The sequence below is a fragment of the Scyliorhinus canicula genome, chromosome 4 (genome assembly GCF_902713615.1).
Source record: "Scyliorhinus canicula chromosome 4, sScyCan1.1, whole genome shotgun sequence".
NCBI classification, from domain to species: domain Eukaryota; kingdom Metazoa; phylum Chordata; class Chondrichthyes; order Carcharhiniformes; family Scyliorhinidae; genus Scyliorhinus; species Scyliorhinus canicula.
Genome location: NC_052149.1, coordinates 173,969,163 through 173,991,009, shown reverse-complemented (window position 1 = coordinate 173,991,009; position 21,847 = coordinate 173,969,163). Strand labels below are relative to the sequence as shown.

General features: G+C 45.0%; 1 protein-coding gene across 9 annotated transcripts in view; it reads left to right on the top strand.

Annotated features, from left to right (window-relative positions):
• Positions 1-21,847, top strand: part of LOC119965174 (E3 ubiquitin/ISG15 ligase TRIM25-like) — a 161,701-nt gene that overhangs the window by 124,692 nt on the left and 15,162 nt on the right. For 5 of the 9 annotated variants that reach the window (XM_038795563.1, XM_038795561.1, XM_038795564.1 and 2 more), the window contains one exon: positions 18,850-19,846. The exons of 1 other annotated variant lie outside the window; for it this stretch is intronic. In XM_038795563.1, the coding sequence (XP_038651491.1) occupies positions 18,850-19,754 (905 nt within the window). In that variant the 3' untranslated portion in view covers positions 19,755-19,846. Of the gene's footprint in view, positions 1-18,849; positions 19,847-21,847 lie in introns of those variants that run through there. 3 more of the 9 variants (XM_038795568.1, XM_038795565.1, XM_038795569.1) reach the window with 1 other exon arrangement.

The window sequence follows — 21,847 nt, the reverse complement described above, 5'->3', positions numbered from 1 at the left end:
GACTATACTGCTAGCACATGGTAGATGTTCCTGTTGCTGATCACGGGCTCTGGCTGTCTCAGAGGCTGCATCCCGAGAGAACGGGAAAACTAGTGCCCTCTGGCTTTATAGTGGCCGTGTCCTGTGTGGTGATTGAAATGAAATGAAATGAAAATCGCTTATTGTCACGAGTAGGCTTCAATGAAGTTACTGTGAAAAGCCCCTAGTCGCCACATTCCGGCGCCTGTCCGGGGAGGCTGGTACGGGAATCGAACCGTGCTGCTGGCCTGCTTGGTCTGCTTTAAAAGCCAGCGATTTAGCCTGGTGAGCTAAACCAGCCCCCTGGTGAGCTAAACCAGATTGGCTGCTGTGTTCTGTGTGTTGATTGGTCATCTAGTGTGTCAGTCAGTGTCTGTCTATGCACCATCATATACTTTTGTGTATATTATGACAACATCTTTTGTCCTCTCTGGGGACTGCCATTAACACTCCTTCCCCTTGGTATCTGTGGCCATTAGCACCTGGTTTCCCTGGGTTTCTGTGGCTATGACTCATCTTTCATTCTCACTCCACAGTATAAATATTTCCCACTTTCTCCGTCTGTTAGCTGTGACAAAGAGTCATCGGACTCGAAACGTTAGCTCTTTTCTCTCCCTACAGATGCTGCCAGACTTGCTGAGATTTTCCAGCATTTTCCCTTTCGTTTCAGAATCTCACCTGTCGGAGTATTTGAAAGGCTGCACTCATACCCGCTAGGTCCCCTAACCTGCCTCATTCACAGCCATGCCGTCCTGTCCCTGACCATTGACCAAATGAGAAGACCCTATCCTAAGCAGCGTGACTGCCTCCTGGTACAAAGTGTCCAGGTAACTTTCCCCCTTCCTGTATCTGCAGCTCGGCCTCCAAATCAATGACTCTGAGCCGAAGCTGCTCAAGGCACTACACTCAGTGCAGATGTGCTTTTTCCTCTTTATTCATTCATGGGATGTGGGCGTTGCTGAATGGGCCAGCATTTATTACCCGTCCCGCAGGGCATTTAAGAGTCAACCACATTGCTGTACATCTGGAGTCACATGTCGGCCAGACAGCGTAAGGATGATATATTTCCTTCCCTAAAGGACATTAGGGAATCAGATGAGTTTTTATGACAATCGACTATGCTCATCATTCGACTTTTAATTGTAGATTTTTATTGAATTCATCTGCCCTGGTGGGATTCCAACCCGGATCGCCAGAGCATTACTTGGGTCTCTGGATTATTATTCCAGTGACAATACCACTACACCACTGCCCCCCCCCCCCCACATGCCCTGGATCACTGTGGCATCCAGGAGTTGCAGTTTTGATGCATCACCTGCCCTGCCATGCTTAATGTGTTTTAATTAACTACTGAATTATTTTATTAAATGTTTTGGTTTCTGTTTTTATATATATTATTAGCCTTACCACCAATCTTTACACTATTTTAAATCTAAGGAATAGAATCGACCTTAACCAATTACCATGTACCAACAAGATATGCATTCAACAGCTAGCTTCTTCCTCTGTAGTAGAGTAACAGCTAATTCCTACAGGGTGAAGAAAATCAGAAAAGCAAAGAAGTATCTCCTTTCCACCTTCAACCAACTCCCTATTCACCCAACTCCCAGCACTCTACTTCATACCTGCAAACCTTAAAGCTATGAGAGCAATGCAAGGAGTCAACTCTACGTGGCAAATTTAATGGTCCAACGTTGGATATACTTAAATACTATTTCAAGGAAAAAAGTAGAAAATATATCACCAGGAGAAAAAAGACAATGCTGAGTCTTAAAAGCTTTGACAGTGCCATGAAGGATTTTGCCCTTGCACCAGAGGACACGATCTCAGACTAAAGGGATGATCCTATAAAACAGAGATGAAGAGGAATTTCTTCAACCAGAGGGGTGGTGATTCTGTGGAACTCTTTGCTGTAGAAGGCTGTGAAGGCTAAATCACTGAGTGTCTTTAAGACAGAGATCGCTAGGTTCTTGATTAAGAAAGGGATCAGGGGAGATGGCAGGAGAATGGGGATGAGAAAAATATCAGCCAATATTGAATGGCGGAGGAGACTCGATAAGGCAAGTGGCCTAATTCTGCTCTAATGCCTTATGGTCTTATGGTTTAATTCTGTATTTGTGCTTACAATGTTACTGATTATAGTGAACAAAATACATATCAGGAGAAAATAAATATTTGGCATGAAAAAAAGGCAAAAGTTCCATGTGGGTTCAGAGGCATCATGAGGTAAGATACCTATGGACAAGAAAGCAATGCAACTGGAGTTTAATACGTGGCTGCTCCATAAATCCCAATTAAGGCCAGGCTTTAGCAGTTCCAAAGAACTGAATAAAATAATGTTCATTGCCCATTAAAAAAGGATAGGAGGAACCAGGATTCAATGGATCAACCATTGTGCTGTGAGAAGAATTAAGGCTATGCATTGAATGCGATGATCTGACTGAAGTTGACAAATTAGAGTGGAAATATCAAGAGTACATGTATTTGGTTGATAAATGGATTATCATAGAATTTACAGTGCAGAAGGAGGCCATTCGGCCCATTGAGTCTGCAGCGGCTCTTGGAAAGAGCACCCTATCCAAGGTCAAGACCTCCACCCTATCCCATAACCCAGTACCCCCACCCAACACTAAGGGCAATTTTGGAGGGTCAAATAGATATGATGTAGAAGAAGAATAGGAACGAAGATAGATCCTTGGCAAATTCCAAAGTTAGTACAAAAGGAATCTGAGGATTAACTACTAATTGAAGCTAGACTGAAATGGGAGTAAAGCTAGATAGCTACGAACGTGACTGGTGGATAGCCCGTTAAACTGTTAAGATCTACAAATTGCTGGTCTCTGTACCAGGCTTATGTGATGTCTAAGGTAAGGAGAGAATAATCATCAAAAGATGAGGAGTAGATTTCTGGAATTCATAACCTGGGAAAGAAGATCAGCAATGGAGTGACCATGCAGAAAACCATGCTGGCAACCACGTCTTCTAGCTAGGCTACTACTCAACCTGCTAAACTTCTAGATGCTGAGTACTGAGTACTTCAACACACCCTCCGGCCATGACTGCTTCCTGCTGTTACCGTTCAGCAGTATCTCAACATCAGAAATCTTTAATTGAGCCACGGAGCATGTAGTCGAAGGATTGCCGGGTGTTCGTGTCTATGTCGACGACATTATAATCTGGGGTTCCACGTGTGAGGATCAAGATGCAAGGCTCTTGTAAGTTCTCCAAAGAGTTTGCAAGAATGGCCTCAATCAGGCAAAATGCCAAGTCAGCATTTACACTATCACCTTTCTCGGTGATAGGCTATCAACAAAAGGTGTGCAACCAGATGATAAAAAAATCAAAGCCATCATCAAGATGGCACGGCCCACAGACAAAAAGGGCATGCTGCGCATTCTGGGCATGATTAACTTTGTGGCAAAGTTCATTCCCAACCTTGCTCCTCCAAGACGTCACAGCTCAGGGAATCAATTAAAAAGTATGTTGTCTTCCAGTGGTCACCGAAACACGAGCAGTAATGGAAAGCCGTATGCATTTCACGAACAATGCCGCCGTCCTGACTTTTTTCGGCCCAGCCAAGAAGATCAAAATCTCCACAGGTGCAGTACTATGCAGCAGAGTGCAGGTGATTGGCTGCCAGTGGCATATGTTTCGAGGGGCATGACGGAAACAGAGCGAAGATATGAGCCAATCAAGAAGGAATGCCTGGGGCTAATCATAGGCCTCAAAAAATTTCACGACTACGTATATAGGCTGCCCACATTTTTGGTTTCCTGCCCCACCAGTGACAGCAGAAGCATGTCCCACTTCTTAAAATACCCCTTTATTCGCTCCTCGAGCCGTGCGAGATTCAATTTGTGTTATTACTCCCACCCCCGCGCCACCTGGATGCCCAGATACCTGAAATTCACCCCCACGACCTTAAACGGAAGCTCACCCATCCTTCTCACTTGCCCCCTCGCCTGGACTGGGGAGACCACACTCTTCCCCATGTTTACCATACCCCGAATTCCATCAAAATGTCGATAATAACGCCTATGCTTTCCAGTGGGTCCGATATATACAGCAATAGGTCGTCCGCATATAGCAAAACCCTGTGCTCTACTCCCTCCACCCTGCGCTATCCCTTTCCAACCCCTTATCTCTCTAAGAGCCATGCCAGTGGCTCTATCGCCAAAATACCCCAGACTCACCCGATTAGTTTTTATCCTTGCCACCAGCGCCTGGTACAACAATCAAATCCAATTCACAAACCCCTGCCAAAATCCAAACCACCCCAATACCTCCCACTTCTCCCCATCCATCGTGACCGCCACCTCCACATTCCGTCTCTCCGTATCATTATGGCCCCTAACAGACGCCTGATGTTAGCTGACATATATCTCCCTTTTACAAATTCCGTCTAGCATCTATAGTCAGTAGTGTGGTAGAACGCACACTGCTCCAGGTCCTTATCTTTCTTCAGGATCAGAGATATTGAGGCCTGCGATAATGTGGAGGGGGGAGCTCACCCTTCTCCCACGCCTCATTAAAGACCCTTACCTGCAGGTGCCCCAGGTCTCCCAAAAACCTTTTATAAAATTCTACTGGGAAACCGTCTGGCCCCGGGGGCCTTCTCTGCCTGCATTGCCCCCAAGCCCTCCGTCACCTCTACCAGTCCAATGGGAGCTCCCAGTCTCTCTACCAGGCCCTGCTCCACCCTGGGGAATTCCAGCCCATCCAGAGAAAAGAGTATTTACAAACACTATCACAAACTTCCCCCCCCCACCCCCCGAATCCACTACTATATCCCCCACCTCAAACGCCACACGCGTATTGACCAGCACCGCCACCCATGCGTCTTCATATCTAACCCCGAATGGAAATCTTGCTCTACCCACCCTTTCCTGAGCCTTGCCTGGTCCCTAATCTTCAAATGTGTTTCTTGTAAAAAGGCCACATCAACCTCCAAACTCCTCAGGTGCGCGGAAACGCGCAACTGCTCGCCAGTTGTGGCAAGGCCGAAACAACATAATGGGCTACAAAGTGAAGCTGAGCAGTATTTCCAGCAGCAGCACACCCCTCCCCGATGAACTCAATGCATTCTGTGCTTGGTTCGAGCAGGAAACCATTGATCTGCTGTCAAGTGCCCCAGCAGCCCATAACACACCCATATCCACCGACACAGCTTCCAAAGTCAGATCGGCCTTCCTGAAAGTGAACCGTCGCAAGGTGGCAGGTCCGGACGGAATTCCTGGTCGTCACTCAGAGCCTGCGCGGATGAGCTGGCAAATATGTTTGCAGAGATCTTTAACCTGTCCTTACTCTGCTCCGAGGTCCCCATCTGCTTCAAGAAGACCACCATCATGGCAAAGGAGAACCAGGCAACATGCCTCAATGACTACCATCCGGTGGCTCTGACATCAATCTTAATGAAGTGCTTCGATAGTTTGGTCATGAAGCGCATCAACTCCATACTCCAAGAATGCCTAGATCCACTGCAATTTGCACAACACCACAACCAGTCCAGAGCAGACGGTATGTCCCTGGCCCTGCACTCATCCCTAGATTATCTCGACAACAATGATTCCTACATCAGATTCCTATTTATTGACTACAGCTCCGCCTTCAATGTCATAATCCAAGTGAAGCTCAAAGCAAAGCTCCAAAACCTAGGACTTGGCTGCTCACTCTGCAACTGGATCCTCGACTTTCTGACCCACAGACCACAATCAGTAAGAATAAACAACAACACCTCTTCCACAATAGTCCTCAATACCGGGGAAACACAAGGCTGCGTACTTAGCCCCTACTATACTCCCTGTATACACACAACTGCGTGGCAAAATTTGACTACAACGCCATCTACAAGATTGCTGACAACATGACTATTGTGGGTCGGATCTCGAATAACAACGAGTCAGAATACAGGAGGGAAGTAAAGAACATAGTGGAGTGGTGCAGCAACAACAATCTGTCTCTCACTGCCAGCAAAACTAAAGAGCTGGTCATTGACTTCAGGAAGCAAAGTACTGTACACACCCCTGTCAGCATCAATAGGGCTGAGGTGGAGATGGTTAGCAGCTTCAAATCCCGAGGGGTGCACATCACCAAAAATCTGTCTTGGTTCACCCACATCGATGCTCCACCAAGGTGACCTGCACAAGATGGCGCCGGAGCGTGGCGATTCTCTGCAAGTTCTCCCTAACAGGTCCCCTTTTTTCTTATCCAACAATCGTTCTAATCTTTTAAAATTTAATTATAAGACTAACATTATAACTAACCTCTCTCTTTTATCACCCAATGCCGGTGTTATGTAGTTACATTGTGTACCTTGTATTATGTATTTTCTTTTATTTCCTTTTCTTTTCATGTACTTAATGATCTGTTGAGCTGCTCGCAGAAAAATACTTTTCACCGTACCTTGGCACATGTGACAATACACAAAATCCAAATCCAATCCAAATCCTCAGGAAACTAAGGAAATTCGGCATGTCCACATTGACTCTTACCAACATTTGCAGATGCACCATAGAAAACATCCTATCTGGCTGCATCACAGCCTGGTATGGCAACTGCTCAGCCCAAGACCGCAAGAAACTTCAGAGAGTCGTGAACACAGCCCAGTCCATCACACAAACATGCTTCCCATCCATTGACTTTATCTACACTTCCCGCTGCCTGGGGAAAGCGGGTAGCATAATCAAAGACCCCTCCCACCCAGTTTACTCACTCTTCCAACTTCTTCCATCAGGCAGGAGATACAAAATTCTGAGAACATGCATGAACAGATTCAAAACCAGCTTCTTCCCAGCTGTTACCAGACTCCTAAACAACCTTATTGTGGACTGACCTGATTAATACTACACTCCTGTATGCTTTACTCAATGTCGGTGTTTATGTATTTACATTGTGTACTTTGTGTTGCCCTATTATGTATTTTCTTTTTCTTTTATTTTATTTTCATGTACTAAATGATTTGTATGTGCTGCTTGCAGAAAAATACTTTTCACTGTACCTCGGTACACGTGACAATAAACAAATCCAATCCAAAGACCATTTGACTGGTCCATTCAGCCCTCTCACGTTTCATGGGACCAGCCTGGTTTGAGGGCACCCCTCCTGCAGGTCAACCATACTCCTTCTTAGGCCAGCCCCTCACCCGTGCCATGCGACCCTTCAGACCCACCCCTGGATGTCCACCTTCATCACTCCCTCCCATGCTACGCCACTGCAACCACACCTTTGTCAGCAGCCCCCCTTCCCCGAAACAAAAAAACAACTCCATACCCCTCTACTTCACTAACCATCTGCTGACCTGCCACTGCGCTCCCGCTAACTGGCCCACCTAGCTAGGCTAACAGCCCCCTCCCATGGCGCCTAAACATCTTACCCCCTACTGATTCCCCCCTCCGCCCACTCACAACCAACAGCGCAACAAGAAAAACAAAAGAGAAAGAAAACACAAAAGGTGCACTCACCTCCCATCGCATCAAAACATCTTGGAGGAGAAACGTTTCCCAACCACCAACAGAATAAAATATACAGAGATTACCAAAAATGGAAAAGAAGAAAAAAAACATTCCTCTCCACACCCCTCCTCCACAGTTCAATATCCTCCTTCACCTGTCAGTCCATTGTCTCTCAAAAACTCCATTGCCTCCTCTGGCATTCCAAAGTAGTGCTGTTAAAGGTCACCCAGAGGTGAGCCGGGTACAACATTCCAAACTTCACCCTGTTAAACCCGGCACTCCTCCGCCAGATCCGAGCCAAGGTCCTGATACACTCATAGCTCACTCCCCTCCCAGGTGCATCTCCTTGTCTGCCTTGCCCATCTCAGAATCGTTTCCTTGTCCAGGGACCGGTGAAGACGCACCACCATTGTTCTCGGCGGCTCGTTCACCTGTGGCCTCCTCATTAGAGCCCTGTGCGCTCAATCGACTTCCAGAAGCTGGTCAAAGGCCCCCTTTCCCATCAGCTTTTCCAACATTCTGGCCACATACGTGGCAGCGTCCGCTCCCTCGATGCCTTCAGGCATCCCTCCAATTCTCAAGTTCTGCTTCCGGGAGCAGTTCTCAAGGCCCTCTTCCTTCTCCTGGAGCCACGTCTGTTATCCCACATTACTCCTACCTCGGCTGCCAACGAAGCCAACTGCTCCTCATGCTTCCCCGCCACCTCCTCCACTTTACAGATAGCTTGGCCCTGAGATTCAAGCCTCTGCTCCACTCGATCAATTCCCGATTTCAGCAGATATACAACCTTGGCTCGGTCCTCATGGGCCTCTCTCCTCTGCTGGCTGAATTTCTCATTTAAGAAATCCACCAGTTGATCCAACAACCATTGGGTAGGTAGTGCAAGCCCTCCGCCATCTTAAGCTGTGGCGCACAAAGATTCTCCTCTGCTCCCTTCTTCTCGACCACTTCTGGTCCGTGTATCCATCCATCAGTCGCACCAATGGAGTCAACCATCCCTCTGGGCTGTCCTACACCTTCTTCAGCCACACATTCCCCCCCTCTGAATGGGGAAAAGGTCTGGAAAAAAACAGCCTCAAGTGGGAGCTGCCAAATGTGCGACTGCTTACACCATTGCCACCACCGGAAGTCGTTCAATGCCTTATTAAAGCAAAAACACTTCACTTAACTTACCCTATTACAATATACACCGTGAACCCCGACTAATAGCCAGTACACAAAATGGTTTCTGACAAGAGGAGGGCCACGCACATTTTGCATGATAAATGGGCATCATTTAAAAATAATCCTACACCTAAATTTAAATTCCTATCACCAGATGTAGATTTTGATCGCCTTCCTTTTCTGGAAGATGAAAACACAAAAAAGGGAATTAAGCAAATGCCTCTCTGGGTGCTAACTGTTATGGGTCAGGGCTGAGAAATTCTAAAGTGTATTATGAAGTTCACCTGACCTACAACCTTTATGTTGAATTTGGCTAGGATGAGCGCAAAAGCCTTCACTTCAGGTGTGAGTCATCAGACTTCCTAGACACTTTAATCAAAACAAGGTTTATTCTAAGAATGTAGTTAACATATATATATATAAACACAGCGAGAATATTTTACCAATTAAAACATAAGGACACCACATAGCTACGGTAATCTGTGTATATGAGACATAATGAATTCCCTCTTAGCTGTTCCAATTCAATAACAAAATCCTGTCAAGCTAAAACCCCTTTTCAAGGGTGTGGCCCAGCACATTGTTTTCTCACTTGAATGGGACTGGTCCTTGTCCTGAATTTCTGACCCAGTTCCAACCAGCAGATTCAAACTCCTTCCGGAAAGCAACTATATCTTTAAAGTTACCAAGGCAGTTAGCCACAACTAATGTGTTTTTTACTGGAACAGCTTTCAAAATGAAAACAGAAAAACAGGGAAAACCTTTATTTCTCCTTCTGCAGTCCAAAGCAGTCAAATTGAAATGGAAACCTAAAAAAAACCTCTCACCTGACAGCCACAGCCCAATGTGCTACCAGTCATATAAGACACTCACATGACAGAGCAGAATACTAGACTATTTACTGTGATGGCTCTTCAATGCCAATCAAAACTGGCACATCTCAGCAATCTTCAGCTGGGATAGGGAGAGCAATAGGGACATTTCGGGACATCTTTGGTCAAAAGCCATGACAATACACTGAAGCTACAACACTTAAATCTGCCTTTGAGCAAGCAGATTAAATTTACAGATATTTGGATGGGAGGTGATGGATGTGACTGACCTATCCACTACCACTAGGTCAGCCATGATGGCATAAAGGTAAACATGGAGGAAGTAACCTTACTTGTATTGAAAAGTTATCCTCCGATGGCACATACATATTTTTAAGACAATCAAGTTCCTAATGCTAGCTCCACTCCTGACACTTTGGAATTGCCTTCCTCAAAGTATATTCACTTTACTCCTGGGGTAAAGATGCTGGCGGGCATTTTGTCAAGCGTAAGTTATGGGACGTTTTGGTGTATGCCAACTGAACCCTGTTGATTTATAATCACGTAAAGGCTATCGGACCCTACCTTTCTGATCATTCATCATCATCTGGTGAGAAGTTTGATAATATTTCTCTCCCAATATATCCATCTGATGTTTACAGAACAGTGGCGCCTCTAATTCATTTTTTATTGGATTCAATAAGCGTTATAAACATCGCAATAAATGGTATACGCTCATTACAACAGTCTGCTATGCTGCTAGGCAGGCTCTGTCCATACGCTGGACCAGTGGAATAGGCGCCAAGGCCACAATAGAAAGAAAATCGGGGATTTTCTCAAAGTACAATATTCATTGGTCCATGAGTTATCCTCCAGGAACTACTCTTCTCATATGTTGGCATTAGAATCAATAGTCTTACGCAGCTGTTTACATGTCCCTTTTAAAGTTCCAATCTCAGCAAGGTCCTTGGTCATGGTTTATCAATACTCTTCCTGATGGCCTCAAGATTATCGCAACAAAGGGAAAATCCCTTGCTCAACTTACATCCCATGCTATGCTTCTCAAAATTACTCCCCTTCCAACTGGTGACAATATTGTATGGCTGGGTAAATCCCTTAAATGTAGATTGGACATCTACTTACAGTCGCATTGATATTGAAACTGGCAAGCAGTGAAGAACAGGGGATTCCTTATCTGTAATAAGTAGGAAAAATGTCAACACTCTGGTAAAGGTAGAGATATGGGCTGATGGTTTTGAGCCCATGTTAGCCGCCAGTGAGAACGGCGCCAGTACGTTTGGCGAGAATCGGAAAACCTTGATGCTCATGGTGGGAGGGGGAGGGAAGCCTTGATGAGCCCCTTAAGTGCCCTGATGCTTGTGGGGGTGGGGGGGAGTTTGTTTGTGGGAGTGCCCTGGTGGGTTTTCATTCTGTGCTGATCGGGGTGTTATTTTTAAGGAACGCTCCGATCTCTGTGGAGGGGGCCTTGCCGTCTGTATCAGGCCCTGCCACACTAACAAGTATAAACCATGCCCACCAAAATTTTTTTTTTCCAAAGAGATTCAAAATCTGGACTAAAAACTCAGCTGTGCATCCTGAGATGGGTTTCTGTCAGAGCCTGACACTCTGTAAAAATATAGGAAAATTCTTCCCATGCTAACTGCCCTGTCACCTCTGACTGCTGACATGGGAAATGAAAAAATGAAAATCGCTTATTGTCACGAGTAGGCTTCAATGAAGTTACTGTGAAAAGCCCCTAGTCGCCACATTCCAGCGCCTATCCGGAGAGGCTGGTACGGGAATCGAACCGTGCTGCTGGCCTGCTTTAAAAGCCAGCGATTTAGCCGAGTGAGCTAAACCAGCCCCTCAAGTGGATCCTATGCAGCCATTACAGTCTCTGGTGTTCTGACTGTGATCTGGATATAGTTGCTGGATGATAACACTCTTTGAAGATTGTCATCTATTGTGGACACACTCTGTGATATGTTAAATCCTTTAGATTGAGAAATTCCATTCATTAGACATTAGTCACATATTTATTTGACTTAGCAACCTGAGTATGGTTTTTAACTAGTTGCAGAAGGTAGAGCTAATCTTTACTTTTCCCAATTACTCCGTCAAAAAAACTGTTTAAAGAACACAACACTTGCTGTCCCAAAGTGATTTGTCCAGTATTGTCCAAGATCCTGATTGGTGTCAGGTCATTGGTCAAGCTGTCATTTTGGCAATGCTAGTGTTAGCTTCTGTCACTAAATCCTCTACTGATTGGATCACAGATACTATTTCAGGAGTGGTTGGAAGTACAATTAGTACCTTCTCGTATATATTCCAGTACTCCTTGTAATAGGACTTGTGATTTCCATTGTTATTTTAAAATCCTTCTTAAGTGATTTTTTTTTAAGAATGGCATCAAATCACAACATTGATTCAACGTGCGTTCGCTTACGACCCGACATTCAAAGATCATCTTTTGTCATTGCATTCTGACTGCATCCTCTGACTCATTAGCCGAGTGTACCTATCGTGTTGTTATTTTCAAGGATAAGGCCTACCACTTCAAGCTTCCGTCAGCTTGCCAGACACTGCGCCTTCTCCTTGATTCATCGGAATTCATCCCTACTTTTCATTGCACGGGATATCTGTGCACTGTGTAACTGTGTTAAGGACTGTGTCGGGTGACTAAATTGCAGACTGCTGTGGAGAATGCTTAGATTATTGTAAATCTTGTCAAATATAAATTGTTTATTGTACTCTCAAAAACCTCAACTGATGCTCCTGGCACTCCTTTGAATACCTAGCGGGCATCATTTACTTTGGATCTCTAATCTTTGCTCACATTCACATTGACCAAGGGGAGTGTCATGATATGCAGACATGTGGATAATGATATAGAGAGGCACAGACAGGCAGCTAATGAACACAGAGAACAGGATATGACCAATGAGCAGGCAGGACACTCAGGGGTGGTATCTCACTATAAATGGCATGAGGCACTCGCACTCCGCCTCTTTCCACTGATGAACATCTACAGAGTGAGTCAGAGTGTATTTACAGTATAACACCTCCAGCACGTGGCTAAGAGCTAGTCTGGTTCAGTCAGACAGAGGAACCATACTTAGGTTGGCAGAGAGTCAGACTCATAGAGAACTGTGCTAACTGTGCTACTGGTTCAATAAATCAGATTGAAATAACTCCAACATCTGGAGTATCTTTTGGTTAAAATTGCATCCAGTTGCAGCCTATGTTATCCAGAGTACATAACATAACATGCTACCAGGAGACTGCTTAATCTAGGTGGCTTACCTCAGTCCATGACGACTAGCGAATGTATCCCGGCACCATGGAGAAGATTCAGGCTCCTCACCAGCTCAGGACCGCCGGGAATCTCAGTACCAACTGGCGGACATTCAAGCAAAGGTTTCTGCTGTACATCGAAGCTTCAGACTTCGTGGGTGCGTCTGATGCAAGGAAGATCGCGCTTCTCCTCTCAACAGCCGGATCATCAAGCCATCTACTTGTCTCCAGCCGGAGCACCCATGCACGGTTACGTTTCGAAATGATCAAGTCAGACAGGCATCCCTACTTGGTGCGCATGCCTGCAAGCAGCTGAACCTCGTGCAGCAGGTTTACACAACAACATCCTCCAATGTGGATCTTCAGGCCAGCATTGACGACATCCTTGCTCAGTATCCGGATGTGTTCGACCGGATGGGCATGCTGCCATATCGATACAGGATTCTGCTACGACCTGATGCCAAGCCAGTGGTCCATGCACCACGCTGGGTCCCGGCTCCGCTGAGGGAGCGCCTGAAGGCACAGCTCAAGGATCTTCAGCAACAGGGGATCATTTACAAGGTAACCGAACCGACTGACTGGGTCAGTTCGATGGTATGCGTTAGTGAGATAGCACAAACACGTTTTTTCACAAAGTTAGATGCATCACATGGATTTTGGCAAATCCAGCTGGATGAGTCCAGCAGAAGGCTCTGCACCTTCAACACACCGTTTGGCAGATACTGCTATAATTGCATGCCGTTTGGCATCGTCTCGGCATCGGAGATCTTTCATCGCATCATGGAGCAGATGATGGAGGGCATTGAAGGGGTTTTTGTGTACGTGGACAACATCATCATATGGTCCACGACCCCTGAAGAGCATGTTTTCCATCTCCAGCAGGTATTCCGCCGTGTCCATGCCAATGGCCTGAAGCTTAACTGGTCCAAATTTTGCTTTGTTATGTCGACACTCAAGTTCCAAGGTGACCAGATCTCTCAGCAGGGCATGCGCCCAGACACAGACAAGGTGAAGGCCATCAAAGCCATGACGGTCCCTGAAGACAAGAACAAAGAACAAAGAAAATTACAGCACAGGAACAGGCCCTTTGGCCCTCCCAGCATACGCTGATCCAGATCCTTTATCTAAACCTATTGCCTATTTTCCAAAGATCTACTTCCCTCTGTTCCCCGCCCATTCATATATCTGTCCAGGTGCATCTTAAATTATGCTATCGTGCCTGCCTCTACCACCTCCGTTGGCAAAGCGTTCCAGGCACCCACCACCCTCTGCGTAAAAAACTTTCCACGCACATCTCCCTTAAACTTTCCCCCTCTCACCTTGAAATCGTGACCCCTTGTAATTGACACCCCCACTCTTGGAAAAAGCTTGTTGCTATCCACCCTGTCCATACCTCTCATAATTTTGTACACCTCAATCAGGTCCCCCTTCAACCTCCCTCTTTCCAACAAAAACAATCCTAATCTACTCAACCTTTCTTCATAGCTAGCACCCTGCATACCAGGCAACATCCTAGTGAACCTCCTCTGCACCCTCTACAAAGCATCCACATCCTTCTGGTAATGTGGCGACCAGAACTGCACGCAGTATTCCAAATGTGGCCTAAGAAGGCGGTGTTGCGTTTCCTGGGCATGGTCACTTTTCTGGGTAAGTTCATCCCAAAACTGGCTTCACACACCACGGCCTTACAAAACCTGGTGAAAGCATCCACTGCCTTTGCGTGGAAGGCAGAATATCAGGCAGAATGGTTGGAGTTGAAAGCCAAGCACACCACTGCACCCGTCTTGGCATTTTTCGACCCAGATAGGAAGACAAAGATCTCGACAGATGCGAGCCAGGATGACATTGGTGCGGTGCTGTTTCAACGCAATGTCACTTCATCCTGGGCACACTGGCCCACCGAAACAAGGTGTGCGGAAATAGAGTAACGCCTCGGTCTTCTCACTGGCATTCTCAAGTTTCAGGACTGTGTCTACGGCCTGCCGACATTCACTGTCGAGACGGATCATAGGCCTCTGGTCCACATTATCCACAAGGACCTTACGACATGATGCCTCGGTTGCAGCGCATCCTCCTCAAACTCAGAAGGTACGACTTTGACTTAGTGTACATGCCTGGCAAGGAGCTCATCATCGCTGATGCATTGTCCCGCTCCATCACATTGCCTAGTGAACCGCTGGAAATCATCCGGCAGATTGAATCACAGGTGCAGCTGTGTGCTAGCACCCTCCTGGCATCTGCTGAGAAGGTGGTTCGTATGCGCGAGGAGACAGCCAAAGACCCCCTCTTGCAGCGTGTCATGCACCACCTCGCCAATGGCTGGCAGAAAGGGCAGTGCCCTCAATTTTACAATGTAAAGGACAACCTGACGGTGATTAATGGTATCCTCCTCAAGCTGGACAGAATTGTCATTCCACTCAGTCTCCAGAGCTTGGTGCTCCACCAAATCCATGAGGGACACCTGGGCATCGAGCAGTGCAGATGCAGAGCCAGGCAAGCAGTCTACTGGCCCAGCATTAGCCAGGACATCTCGAACATGGTCCTCAACTGTGCGACTTGTCAACTCTTCCAGCCAGCGCAGAGCAAGGAGACGCTCCAGCAGCATGAAACTGAGACCTCCCCATGGTCCAAAGTAGGCATCGACCTCTTTCGTGCAAATGGTCATGACTACGTGTTGATTATTGACTATTTCTCCAATTACCCTGAAGTCGTGAAGCTCTCAGAGCTCACATCTCGGCTCGTCATCAAGGCCTGTAAGGAGGCGTTCTCCAGGCATGGTATGCCACTCACTGTCATGAGGGACAATGGCCCGTGCTTCAACAGCCACGAGTGGGCTATGTTTGCCAAGTCATATCATTTCAAACATGTCACTTCTAGCCCACACTATCCACATCCAATGGGAAGGTTCAAAACTAGGTGCACATTGTGAAACAGCTCATCTGCAAGGCTGCGGATTCTGCTTCTGACATCTACCTTGCGCTGCTTGCGAACAGGGTGACCCCACTGTCAACTGGCATGTCGCCAGCTCAACTCCTGATGAACAGGGACGTGCGGACGACACTTCCAGCCATAAACTTGCCCAACCTGGATCACCTCCCGGTGCTGCAGAAGGTGCAGCAGCTCCGAAACCAGCAAAAATGCCACCGGTTTGCCCGTGTTATCCCCGGCAGACACTGTCAGGATCAAGTTACTGGATGGTGGTTGGTCTGCTCCAGCTGTCGTTGTTCGACAGGCTGCGCCCCGCTGATATGTTGTACGTATGGCTGATGGTTCTCTTGTGCGACGAAACAGATGGGCACTGCGCAAAGTTGCCTGCCCGCAATCGCTTTCTTCTCCGTTTCCGTCCATTGTTTTGCCACCTCCTGATACCTCAAACTACGAGGCTACCAGTCAGGCTTCCATAGCCTGTCAAGGCGCCGTCGTACCCACCACCACCTCTCCGGCAGTCGACAAGGATCAGACGCAAGCCCCAGAGACTGGACTTATGAACATTTGCTTTGTTTGCGATGTTCTTTTTTCTCACATTAGACAGCTGTCTTCACATGTAAATATATTCACATATACCACAGCTTGTAAATATGTTAATATATGCCACCACATGTAAGTACGTTCCCATATGCCAACAAAACATATCAAAAAAAGGGGAGATGTCATGATATGCAGACATGCAGATAATGATATACAGACAGGCAGCTAATGAACACATAGAACAGGACATGACCAATGAGCAGGCAGGACACTCAGGGGTGGTATCTCACTAAAAAAGGCACGAGGCACTCGCACTCCACCTCTTTCCACTGATGAACATCTACAGAGTGAGTCAGAGTGTATTTACAGTATCACACCTCCACCACCTGGCTAAGAGCTAGTCTGGTTCAGTCAGACAGAGTAACCACACTTAGGTTAGCAGAGAGTCAAACTCAGAGAGAACTGTGCGACTGGTTCAATAAATCAGATTGAATTAACTTCAAGGTCCGGAGTATCTTTTGGTTAAAGCTGCATCCAGTTGCAGCCTGTGTTATCCCAGAGTACGTAACATGACAAGGAGGATGTAAAGGAATAATGTCTATAACATATGGGATAGATACAGTACAAGCAATTAATTTAAAAATTGCGATTCAGTAAAAGCTACAGCAAGCTGCATTTTCTAAGAGCAACGTTGACTAAGCACAAACATGGTTAACTCCCTTCACATCAATGTGACATTGCTGATAAAGATTACACACATCTAGAAGGAACTATCCTAAAGGTCCTTCCAATGATAATTTTCACTAAAGTGCCGTGTTAGTTTGGATTAGTATAACCATAATCTGATAAAGAAACTCTCGGCCCCAAGTCTTACTGTCTTACTGGATGCAATATGTTGACCAAGCAGTTTGATCAACATGACCGTTGTGCAGCCCTAATTTTTCAAGAATAAATGCAGAAAAATATTTCTTAGAAATTGAATGGACAACTTAATTATAATAGGAGTGTCTTCCCACCGCATATGGAATAATGAATAGGGGTTGGCTTATTAGTGAGTGAATTACCGTCTTCCATAAGACCTCAAGAAATAGGAAAAGGAATAGGCCACTCATCCCCTCAAACCAGTCCCGTCATTCAATAGAATCATGGCTGATCCAAGCCACCTTTTAATTATACAACACCAAAAATTCATTCTAAATATATCCAGATCATTTGAAAGATCAAATTTCATTAAGGGAGAGTGTGGTCGTGGCCATCTCCACGTGCGATCCGTTTTAAACCTAACGAGTCTCACATTCTCAGGATCAATGTAATATACTTTGATTTTGATGGATATCCAGCTTCTCTTTTAAAGCCATTTATTTGTATTAAGTTAAAGTTGATGTGTGGAATTCTCTCATAGAAATAAAAGTGAGTTATCTTTTCGGACTATTATGTAAGTGTTGTAATTTACACTCTGTATAATCACCAAGTTTAATTTTTTTCATAATATTAAATTCATGAGTTCACATTAAACTTAAATTGTCCCAACTAACCTTCTGTATCAAACACTCAGTGAAGCCAATTCCTATTCCCTTAGTGGGGGAATGATTTCTGAAGAGTTCTCACACAGACCCTTCAATTATCCAGGAAATTACAATCTGGCAAAAAAAAACAATTGAATTTTAAACTATTAAGAGGAAGGTAACACCCTGGGCTGATTTTCTTCCTTTGGATGGAGAGAATTGGATTCTATGAATCCAAATTGCATGTCCTGGAGTCTAATTCTCTCTGGCTGAAGTTGAAAATTAGTTTAGCGATATGCCCAATCCTAGTGTCTTCACATAGGAGTTATGGTTATAAAAACACCACAATGGCGGCATGTGGGGCAGTGGTTAGCACTGGGACTGTGGCGCTGAGGACCCGGGTTCAAATCCCAGCCCTGGGTCACTGTCCGTGTGGAGTTTGCACATTCTCCCCATGTCTGCGTGGGTTTCACCCCCACAACCCAAAGATGTGCAGGTTAGGTGAATTGGCCACGCTAAAATTGCCCCTTAATTGGAAAAAAAAATAATTGGGTACTCTAAATTAAAAAATTAAATTAAATAAAAACACCACAACACCACTGTTCCATCTACCTTTGACCTGTCCACTTTACCTCTAGGATTTGGTAATCCTTCACAGTGCTGTTCCCCAATGCTTTCTGTGTCTGCTTGTTCATAGTTAAACAACATTTTATTTATCTATTTAACTTGAGTTAGTGGTCAGTGTCATTGCAATAACTATTTTGTTCTCCTAGTGATACTAATTTCCACATTGCTTTAGCTGTATATATTCATCCACAGCTGCTGCTATATCAAACCTTGCTCAAAATGCTTTTCCTCTGTCTCGTTTGACAGGGAGGCTATCACTAAACTCTTCATTTTACGCCTATATCAAAATCGGACCTGAACTTTCATCATGACAATATTCTTCTCTTCACCTTGAGCACAGATTTTGCTGCTTCCTGTTGTTAATGATAACAGGTTTTCTTTATCTATCATTATCCCTCTTGTTGCTATCAAATCCATTTTAGATGATGCTGTTTTCAAGTTTGGAGGCAACAGCTTCGTCTGCAGCTGACTGAATGATAGTTTCATGCTTGTTTCTTTCTATCTGCGCAGATGTGCCAGTCCCATTGTTGCTGGAAAGACCAGTCAGATCAAGCATCAAGATAACCACCAGAGGGGCTCAAGAAACATCACAGTCACCTTCACCACAGGAGCGATCAATGCAGCTAGTTACCTCAGAACAAGCAGTTGTAGCACAGCTGGTGGAAGAAACAGTTTCTAGACCATCCGCAAGGCTACGTAGGTGTCATCAGATGCAAGTTGTAGTGCCACATGACCTGCTTGATTTGAATATTCAGGCTCTGTTCTTGGGGCTGCAAGAGGCTAAGAATGCAATTAGTGGGGATCTCCAAGCTGCCATGGCCGATCTTGAAGCACATATGCATGCTAATTTTACTGATGTGCATGGAGCTGAGCAGCTTAACATGGCGAAGCTGCAAGCCTCAGAGCAGTATGATACAGTGGATATGCAAGCTTCCATGTTTGCAGACTTGCAGGATGCCTTGCAGAATGGAATGGCAGACCAAATGAGCGCTCTGAAGGTTGGCCTCACTGAGATCCAGAATTCTCTTGAGGTAGATATGTCCAGTATATGGGGTGCTATTTATGTTGGCCTCAAACAAGTAGATACAAACCTGCAACAGATGCACATAACAATGCTGAGAGGTTTGAGTCAAATTAGTGAAGATGTTAGTTCTTTGGTCACCCTTGTCACTGAAGAGGTATTGGATCAAGCTTGCCCCTGCAGTCCGTTCATTAATGAATCTAACCTGACCCAATCAAAAATGGAATTTAATCAAAGTCAAGTCGGAAATTCAGCAGCTAATGGCAAAGTAATTCCTTCTCCAATAAACCCTTCATTTGCTCCAGATGATCTGCGTTCAGATAATCCCTCCACTAGCAGTGCCACTTTCAGCACCATACCAAGGGGGATAATCAGTTTTGCAGAGAAGCAATAAAAGGCCAACATGTGATAAAAATAATTACAAATTCTGGTTCATTTTCCTATCAAACATATGCCAGCATATTAAAATTTATTTCTCAAATTGTCCTTTTTCTCGTGCTGTGGTTTTATTGTGGTAAGATTTTGTGTTCATTATTGAGGCACATCCAAAAATGAGCAGTTCCGTGATATCTGTCATTAAAAATTAGCTCATGGCTATCTTATGACATGCATCTATCCTGGAGAATGAAACAATACTGTAAGATAGGGTATTTACATGTTATGTTTTTTTCTTAAGGGTCTATTGTCACCTGGTACCAAGGAAAGAAGTCAGGATTTTTCATTTTGGTGGAAATATAACAGTAAATTGAAATGATGACCTGCACACCACGAATCATAGTTTAAATTAGTCCAATTTGCATCATTTGGAAAGTTCTTGATGGGTTTCCTGTTCTCTGGCATACATTTCCAGCAGTGAAGGAAAATAGCCCTTGGTGAGGGGCCAGCTATCTGAACTCTTTTCAAATACCTGTCGTTAAATTTTCACAGTCAAATTAGGTTTACCCAATTCATTGTCTCACAGCTACCAGCGGGGAGGGACTGTGCAAAATTAAAAGTAATACTGGATGCGCCATCATTGACAAAATGTGATCTCTCATATCTCTCCATACGACATGCAGATATTAGGCAATAATTCCCAGAAATAATAGTAACCAGCTCTTAGCCATGACCCTCCCATAATCAAGGAGAAAGGGAATAACAGCTTGGAGATCCAGAACCTGACAGCAGACTTGACCTAAGTCAGCACTTTGTTTGCGAAGCTTAAATGTCTAAATTATCACCACTCAGTGTATTTGGTTGAATGTTGCTTTTTTCCCCAATTTTCAGGCAGATACTGGGTGGCATGGTTAGCACTGCTGCCTCACAGTACCAGGGAGCCGGGTTTAATTCCAACCTTGGGTGTCTGCGTGGAGTTTGTATATTCTCCCCGTACACACATGGATTTCCTCCAAGTGCCTCAGTTTCCTCCCACAGTCCAAAGATGTGCTGATTAGGTGGATCAGCCATGCTAAAACTGCCCCTTGCTGTCCTAAGATGTGCGGGTTAGGTGGGGTTACGGAGAGAGGGTGAGGGAGTAGGCATGGGTTGCTCTTTCAGAGGGTAGGTGCAGATGCGAAGGGCCAAATGACCTTCTGCACGGGAGGGATTTTATGCATGTCATATTCAGAAAATTATCAGTGCTGTTGCAATATAGATACTGCAACCAGAGTAAAGTGTCCTTTTGCGAACAGGTGGCATTTAAACCCAGTTCAGATATGCAATAATATTCAGTGTCAACACTGGAATTAGTGCTGGAAAAATATGAACTGAAATGTTTCCACATTTTCTGCCTCTTCATGATTACTTATTGTTAGTGGCTTTTACTAGAACTTCAATTAGCTTCAATTAAAAAATATGAACGAGATAACCACACAAATAAATTATTCCAGATAATATATCTTGTATGATAAATGTGCCATATAAGTCTTTCTTTTCAACCATCAATTTTTGACTTTGTGCCATTTTCATTTGTCGTTTGTTTTATGGAAGAGCTACGTATACGAAAGAGCTCATTGCGATCTACTTCTAAAGGAAATAAACAATATTTTTTATTCACCCAATGGATAGTGGGGGATCTAGCACTCAATGCCTGAAAGGGTAGTAGAGGCAGAAACCCTCAACTCATTTACAAAGTGCCTGGATACGCACCTGTAGTGTCGTACCTGCAAGCTTATGGACCAAATGTTGGATAGTGGGATTCGGCTGGAGGGCTCATTTTTCAACCAGTGCAGACATGATGGGCCAGGTGGCCTCTTTCTGTGCCACAAACTTTCTATGAGAATAGGAAATGCTGTTGAACTGACTGGACAAACCTTCCTCCTCTTTCATTTAGAAACTGATAGTTCAGAAATGACATTGCTCTGTGTAGTGTGTCTGTTGTGCATATGGTTGCCCAGTGTCCATTAGAATCGCCATTTGTTATATGTTATTTTTATACCAAATAGTCCCACATCATACAAGTGAATAAATTTACAATGTCATGGCTGGGAAATGATGATGCCGAAATTA